The sequence below is a fragment of the Mesitornis unicolor genome, unplaced genomic scaffold (assembly GCF_000695765.1).
Source record: "Mesitornis unicolor isolate BGI_N332 unplaced genomic scaffold, ASM69576v1 scaffold11212, whole genome shotgun sequence".
Lineage (NCBI taxonomy): Eukaryota > Metazoa > Chordata > Aves > Mesitornithiformes > Mesitornithidae > Mesitornis > Mesitornis unicolor.
The window spans coordinates 145,403-154,109 of NW_010168536.1; the positions used below are offsets into that span (position 1 = coordinate 145,403).

Genomic DNA, 8,707 nt, shown 5'->3' on the forward strand with positions numbered 1-8,707 from the left:
GTCAGCAACTATCTCACACGCTAATGCATACACATGAGAGAAGAGTTAACTGTTTATTTGCTTAACACAAACAGAATTAAGGTGGGCTTAAGAAGCTCTGTTACAAAAAGAACCTCCTAAATGATCATCTGTATTTGGAATCAAACTTGGTTTGGAGTCTTTATCTGGCAGTTCTGAACTATTTCTAGTTTACAACCATTATACAACATATTCCAAAGTTTGCCTTCTCCTTGTCTTCTCCTCTTCTTTGCAGGCTCAAAAGACAAACAAGAATTCTGTAGTTCATCTAGGGTATTTTAACTTTAAATAGAAGAGAGGAAAGAAGTTTACAGTTGCCTTTGGAGTTTGTGGTAGGAACTTCTGGTGGAGCAGTCAGTAATTCATCCCATCCTGAACAATTCTGTGACCTCAAACCTCAATGTCCTTACTCCATTAGATAGCATCCTCTGGTAAGAAGGAAGATGCTTTTGTTACTCTTGGCACTGCAAAGTCAGCAGTAAAGAGCCTTCAGTGAGCTTGCATTCTGATCAGATTCAGGAGTTCCAAAGAAGGTGTTGGAAAGCAAATGCTGCCATGACAGAGATGCATGTCACAGACAAAGTTTGAATAGTCACCAGAAAGAATGCTGAAGGAGAGTGAGTTTGCCTGGGATTTGCTAGTATGTCTAGATTTGGTGAATGTTTTGGGGTAGTGGACATTTGTGAGTGGCCTAAACAGAAAACAGCTTAGTTTTCCTAGAAAATACAAGGTATACAATAGTCTATTTTAGTGTGCAAGTTTGCCAAATTTTAGGTCAACATGGCTGAGAGACAGTTACAATGGAAGGCATGCTCCCATAGCTCAACTACGTTCTATGTTACAGTGGGAATTCTGAGCCAAAAGACACTAACAGTAAAAACCAGACACTGTTTATCTTCACATAGAGCTAAAATGAAGAGCGTGGACCTGGGGGAAGGCTTGAAATAGTTCTGACTTCGCAGTTTACTATTATTTTAAAAATATTCCCTCATTGAAGGTAAGGAACCAAATCCAGTTTGTTCCCCAGATAACAACCTCAATCAAGCTATTAAACAAAGATAATTTTGACAGATAAACTTGCAGAAATACTAATAACGTCTGACATTACTGCTTAAAGCAAGTATCTTTCTTCTCCAGTTCTATGAAGGACAGATAGAACAAGGGATTGGCAGGGGTTAATAGTTGTGGGTCTCCTGTGGGTTGCTGTAACCACATCCATTGGAGAGGGCAGGGTGTGCTGCGAGCCACGAGGCCTTTTAGACTGCATGGTGCTGTATATTTTGGAAACGCCTCTGAAATATGGTCATTTAGACTCTCTTTTATGTTGTAGTGAGCTCAGTGAAAGGGCAGCTGCTTTTGAGCGTCTCCTTCCCTTCCCTCCTCCCATCGCCAGTTCAGGCTGCTTTGCCTCCTGAGAAACTGGAGAGGGGCTTTGGTGAAGTGAAAGGGGGCAGAAGGAGAGAAGGAAAAAAGTTAATAATTCTACAGAGACAGTCTATCGGAGATGTTAAGGAAAGAGAGCGATCTCAGCTGGGCTTCCCCTCAGTGTGTCATGCTTTTCAGCTCCTTTCATGCGAACTTCTCCCCCCACCCGTCCCCATCCTGCCATTCTTTAGCCCCGGAGTCGCGCTCTCTCTTTCTCTCCCCTCTTATTTTTCTTCTCTCCACCTCTCCACACATTTCTGTCTTTTGTTTTTATCCCCCCCCCCTGCTGTTTTCCTTGATAGAAATCTCACTCATGCATTTCCCTTCCGGATTTCTATTGGGTTATTTTGTCCTCTTTCTCTCTGCGCCTTGGTCCCCTTTTCTTTCTCTGCCTCTTGTCCCGAAGTAAAACAGCCGCCTCCCTGCTGGGTCAGGATGACAGTGCCGTTAGCTTTCCCAGTGCCAGCCCTTCCCACATCTGTGCAGCTTTTGTCCCGGGGCAGAGGGGGATTTGGAATGGTCGGTTGGCAGCGCCAGGGAGACTGATGTAAAAATGAGGTCCAGAAAAGACGGGAAAGGGAATTAGGAGGAGGGCGTGAGATGGTTTAAGAGAAGCACAAGTGAAAATAAAATAAAGAAGTAAAGGGCACAGCTCAGGCTGTGTGTGAGTTGGGACATTGGAGCTTCTGAGATAGGCCAGGAAAACCAAAACAAATGAATCTTAGTACCATGTTGTGCTGATAATTGATTAACCCCTATATCTAACCCTTATGTATGACTGGGATGGAGTCAGGGCACTCCCATGAAGTGCTTTATTTGGGAGAGTATCCAGGAAAGCACCCTTCACACACAGGTGGGATATACCTGGCACCTCCTCAGGTCCACACTCACTGGCTGCCTGCTCAGTCCTCATCACTGAGCTCCTCTGTCCTATCCTTGCTGTTTCTTCCTCCTCTGCACCAGTTTTCCTTTACCCTTGGTTTCCAATCTCCAGACCCACTCTGTCCCAGCTTGTCCTTCCTCTCAGGTCATATTCTTCTAACTTCTCTCCATCCATCCTCATAGTATATTAACACCTATTTCTGCTTACCAGGGCAAGTACCTCTATGCACAGCGCAGCCAGGCCAGTCACGCTGTTCCATCTTGCATCACAACCTTCCTTGTCCCATCCATGAACAGAAATAATAGTTTACTTGGCAGTGTCTTTTCTAACACACTGCAGGCCATTCTTGGTTACATGTCACCAGGATGTGGCATTGCAGCAAGCCATGGAGAATTGCCTCTGTTTTAAGAGAACATGAATTTCTCCTGGGGAATGTAAAGGAGTCTATTTTTCTTCACATGTCATTTTTTTCCTTTTAGTTTCTCAGGTATTCATTCTCTCTCTTTCCTCTCAACAAGGGGCCCTGCTTACTCCCCTGTATCTTACTTCATGCTTATGGGAGCCTAGGTGTCATGAGTGATTTTTCTATTTGAAGGAGGAGTGAACACTAACTGCCACATGTGGAGATGAGGATGTGTGGCAGTAGAGTCAGGATGCTGTGCATTAAAAATCAACAGTGGCTAATAAGTTTGGAGAACTGACATGATAGATATGCAATGCCCTGAGCACTGGAGACTACGCATGCTACTTTTTTGACCAGTCTTGTCTCATGTTGACAGAAGATGAAATGAAGGAGCTACCTACAGCTCTGGGAGCTGGGGCAGCCAGCTGCCCCTGATGGTACTGTGTGTGGATGTTGTAAAAGCAGTGAGGGACAGACAGGCTGCTCTGATCCATTTTGACACACACTCAGAGTGAAAGGAGCGTAGAGAGGTTGTGTGTAGGCCTTTGTAAGCAAGTAGTGTGAAATTCCTCAGTTTCAGGTGAGATTTACTGTAGGCTCTTGAGGACTCTTGAATTTCAAAGTCAAAGTGTGCTGAAGAGAAATATTCATGCACAGGAAGGAAAATTCCTGTAAAGTTTCACTGTTCCCCTTGCTAACTGCCCCATACCATCTGGCACTATGCTCCAGAGCAGTGGAGAGAAGAATAATAAGCCATACTGCAAAGGGAAAAGTTTTTCTCGTTTCAAATGCTATCCAGATCCGAGCCTTTCCTTATCACTGTAATTCAGTGATGGAATTTGCTGCTATAAACATCTGCCTGTAGTGAGTATCAAGGACAAAAGAACACTAGCATAAATGCATTATTTTGTCCCACTTAACAAAAATCTTTTCTGTTTTTCTTAATCTTACTTTCCTGATCATTGCTAGCCAGTAGAGTACAGGATTTGCATATCAATATAAAGACCGCTGGGAATATTCCACCCTGATCTACATTCTGTATAACGCTATTAAATGGTGTAGCACAGGGATGTCATTCAGGATGGAATTTGGCTAATTTCAACTTCCTAATGACATTTTCCCTCTAGTGCTAACAATAGATTTTTACTTGTAATATATCAGGGTTTCCAGTATATCAGCATTTTCAATGCACTGTACTTATGTGAAACACTTAATTGAGCAAGGTGAAGAGTGAGAAAATAAACTCCATGAATATTCATTCCCAGTGTAATTTAGAGGCAGCTACTCCCTGGTGCTGACACTCCAGCAGTGACTGTGCATTCAGAATTTTGCTAGTGCGAGAGCTTGCACAAGCAAATATTACCTTGAAGTTTGGCATATTTGTGCAGATGGAACTTTCAATTGGCTTCTTTTATGTATTTGCACTGGGAATCTTCTCCTGGTCATCGTCCTCTTCTAGTCACGCAGACAAATGCTATATGACATACCTGGCTGTCTTTTGCAGGTCCATCGGAATTACTGGACATGACAGACAGTGAAACGTAAGTACCATCTGCTCTGCCCTTCACATTTTGTGCATTACCTTAGTAGACTTCAGTTGTTTTTCAAGTGTAAGCTTTTAAATAAAAAAGCTTGTACAATGGCACATCTCTTCAAAAACAAACAAGCAAACAGAAGCCCCCTTAAACCCAAACGCCAACCACCTCATATGTGGCTTTCTGGACTAAAACAAATGTTTCTTGAAGTTTCTAAAAAGGACTTCCTTTCTATTGCTTCCCGTGCCTCCTTAATCTTTCTAGAGGAATGCAATTCCTGCATTTGGTGTTTCCAGAATCCAGTTACCGAGGAAGCAACCTGAAGGAAATATTCCACAAATTAGGAAATTATTTTTCTTGCTCTACACCTTTTCTTTAGTCCCTTCTTGATTCATCCAGAGTGCTCTGCCTTAGCTGTCTCAAGTGGTCACAACCAGTGCAGTTAAAGATTGACCTTTAGTAGTTAGAACCTCCAGCACCTCTGTTATTATAAAAAAAAAACACTTAACTTTCCTTTACCAACTGCTCTATGTCTTGTTATATTATCAAGGTGTCACAAAGAGTATATAAGGGAAGCATGAATAGTCCTGGGAAGCACATGGTATATATGTGAAGCGAAAGTAGCCTTTCTCATAACGGTTAAACCTGTTCCTCATCCTACAGTGCCCTCTGCTAACAGGGAATGCCAGGAAGGTTCTGCACAAGGTGCATGTGTGCAGTCCAGGCGTGCTGGAGTCTGGATGGACTGCCTGTCTCTCTCCACCCAGTAGCCAATGAAATAAAGTGCAAGTGAACGTGGCTATGAGGGCTTCCCTTTACAAAGGTCATTTTACTGCTAACTCTGGAAAAGGGAAGGTTCAAGCATGAATTTGTCTTTTGATCCTCAGAGGGAAATCAGATAGTGTCCCAGATATTCTGAATCTGAATATTCTGATATTCAGATATCTGAATCTGATATTCTGAATTCAGATATTCTGAATCTAGTTCTCATGCAGCAGAGACAGATTCACTACAAGATTGCATATTAATATTTCAATTTGTCCTGTTATGGGCTGAGGCTGAAATTCCTTTATGCACTCACTTTCTGGGTAGGTAGGTGCAATATTTGTCCTACTAAACATATATCTTATAATTTGTTATTCTGGAGGTTGTGTAGTGGCTCTACTTGTTGAACACTAGTATTAAGGACAACTTTTCAACCCACTCAAAGCACACTTTCCTCCTTTTCCCAGGCAAATCTAGATAGATTTCTTTAACCTTGGTACTGCAGCCAGTCTCAGAATCTTGTTACATGTAACCCCAGTCTGAGTGAGGAGCTTTGTAATAAATCTGCTCCCACTACACAGCCTTCTCTTTTGAAAAGCATGTGTTCAAGCTTCCGCAGTGTCTCACCGGTGGAAAACAAAAACACAGCTCTTGCTCTCATACATCCAAGAGAGCAGGGGATCAGAACCAGGGCAGCTAGTGCACCAGTCATGACTTTGATGGGCAAGATTTTTCTAGGATGCTTCCAAGAATTAGGTTGATGAAAGAAATTGCAGGAAGAAACAAACACTGTTGCTGTTTTGCCTGCTGTGAAGAAGGTGTCTAGTTTGCCTTTGCAGCAGTTAGCAGAATTAGTGGTTGGATGGGAATGTGTTCCTTTGAATACTTAAAACCTGTGCATGTTTCTTTCCCACCCCTCAGAAGTTCTTCGTCTGCTATTTGTGCATTGCAGGCTTTCCTACTGAGTCAAAGGATGTAGATGCTAAGGGAGAGAGTGCCCAAGTCTACCTCTACCAGCAAGAGGGAACCTCGCAGAAATACAGCATCCTTCTCTGTCTGTCCTCTGCACCTCATACTTCGTAAATGTACATTGATGTGATGTGTCTCACTGCTGGTTTCTGTACTTTGGTCTAGGGGTGAGACAGCATTACATAAGGCAGCCTGCCAGCGCCATCGTGCCATCTGCCAGCTCCTGGTGGATGCGGGAGCCTCTCTGAGAAAGACGGACTCAAAGGTAACCCAGCCCCGTCAACCAGTTATAAAATACTGCAGCCGAGCGAGACTGATGAGCATCCGTCCCTGCTGTGTGCATGATTGAGGTTTCCTTGTGTGTGCCAAGAGCAGCTCTTTTTAAACAAGCTATTTTTATTTGGAAAATTGTATTGATTTAAACAAGTACAAGAAACTTTATTTCAGACCTCAATGTGAGTCATCTTCACCATAGTGAGAGCCTGGCCTTAAACTATTCGGTGCGTTGGGTGTGAATGAGGCTTCTCCATGGTACAGCAGCATCCTCCTCCTGTGTGGTCAAAAGAGAGGCCTGTGGGCAAGGACCACCTGGAGGAGCCTTGGTCTGTGATTGTATAGTGTCTGTGAGGCTTGATTGATTATTGTGGCTGGCTTGCTTTGTGACGATGGCTAGCCATTTTCTCCTGCCCTCGCTTGCCCCTGTGCTCACTGACGTGACACTAACCACAACCCTCTCAGTGTACGCTTGGCTGAGAAAGATGTCTGGGCAAAATTAAACTCTACGAATATTCTGTCAATACAACAATCTGATCATTTGGGAACACGGTCCAAAAGCCACCCCTCTGGCAGTTCTGAACATAAGCATCCTGTGGTCAGCAGCTGAGAGGTGGTTGGATCTCTGGGTTACAGAGACAGAAGTACCTTAACTGCAGCAAGACAATTGAAAAAAATTCCTACCATGTTATCCTGTATTGGAGTAGCCTATAAAGGGAAGAGAGATCATCTCTTTTTCAGATGAGAATATTGTACATTGTGGAAGTTAATTTCTGCAGCAGCTGAAATCCAGACAAGTGGCTTCTGACTTGTTAATCTTCATCTGCTCAGAAATCTAAGGAGCAGGAGTGTTTTTGTGGAGATAAATTAATGTTTTTCAAATATTTTTTCACAGTTTAGGATCAAGACTTGTGGTCCAATTTAACAGTACTCATAATGTACCTCAAATAACAGAGTAGTAAATTGATGCACTGAAAAATGATTTGTACTTGAGATAGAATGAGACACGTTGAACTCATCTGAAATGTTGGGCATCTCTCTCTGCACATCCTTAGCAAAGTGTGTAGTCTATGAAGTGCGCTTTTCAAGTGTTAGCTACAGTACTGTGCATCATATTCAATCACATAGGGAATGTAGTCCTAGAATGGAAAATCAGTTCCTTCTAGCAAAGGAGCCCTTCTGTGTGATATATCAAATAACATATTCTTGGAGAACTGCATGATTTGTCCCAAACTACACAGGGACTTTGAAAATCTCATGACTCTGATAAAAAACCCCCTGACACCCATTTGTACAACAAATAAGTGTATTCTCCAGATTTGCTTCTGTCCTTCCTGTAGTAATTTTTCTGGGTCCTGTGTTAATCTGTTCTTCTAAATACATTAGCACAAGACTGTCTCTTCATGTTTCTTTATTATAGGGTAAGACCCCTCGTGACAGGGCTCAGCAAGCTGGTGACCCAGATCTGGCCTCCTACCTGGAGAGTCGACAAAACTACCAAATGGTTTCCCATGAGGATCTGGAGACAGCAGTCTGATGTCTGAAAACGTCCAAGAGGATCCTCGGAAATCGCAAGGCTGCACCTGAGGCACTCGGGCATCGTGTGAGGAAGAAGCTGATGGAACCAATGTGTCTCTCACTCTCATGGAAAATACCTGAGGACATGCCACCAGTTTCTAAGGGCTACTGAGTCTTGCCACGGAACGGTTAGGTTCCATAAGTTAGCCCATGATGGATGAGGTGGACACTCAAAGGTCTGTGGAATCCATGGGCCATGGAAATTTACCTTTATTGCTTCCAGCAAGTAGCATGAACTTCTCCCATGTTCATCTGTACAATCGATTTAAAAAAAAAAAAAAAAAGAAAAAAAAGAAAAAAGAAAAGAGGGTGTGGGGGAACCAAACTAACTGGGACATTAAAACCCCCAACCAGGCCCTCCTCCATCCCTACAGTTTCCTGCATTCCTTTTATTCTCCCATTCCCCTCACTTCTTCTCATCAGTTAAATAGTACCTGTTATCTCTGTGTTAAGTCTTCACAAATGGTCAGGCAGTAGCAAACATTTTGAGGAGCTCTGGATGCCCTTAGATATAAACCCCAAAGTTTTTACCAGCTGCATTCCCTCCTTTGCCATCCTCTCAGAAGCTGCATCCTCGGTGGTCAATAACCAGGGAGTTTTCTCACTTTTGGAGAGGACTCTGCCTATTGCCTTGTTTCCCAGGGTGTGGGGCACAGTTACATTTACAGCAGTAACAAAGCCTAATCTCATTGTTGCTGAGTATACACTTATGGTATCTTCATGAGAGAGTCATTTGTATGGAAAGAAGATATATGGGATACATCATGTTGCATGGCAGAGCAGAAAGTTACCAGTAAGGTTATCATGCCACCATTACGCATGCAATGACTGACCCGATTCTGCTCAGGTTTCTTTTGA

The 8,707-nt window shown here is 43.1% G+C and overlaps 1 protein-coding gene across 1 annotated transcript in view; it reads left to right on the top strand.

The window, feature by feature from the left end:
• The window catches only part of DGKI (diacylglycerol kinase, iota), a 121,013-nt gene extending 112,723 nt beyond the window's left edge, over nucleotides 1–8,290 (top strand). The window contains 3 exon segments of the mRNA XM_010179049.1: nucleotides 4,234–4,270; nucleotides 6,164–6,263; nucleotides 7,692–8,290. Of these exon segments, the coding sequence (XP_010177351.1) occupies nucleotides 4,234–4,270; nucleotides 6,164–6,263; nucleotides 7,692–7,808 (254 nt within the window). The 3' untranslated portion in view covers nucleotides 7,809–8,290.
• Nucleotides 8,291–8,707: the final 417 nt, after the last annotated feature.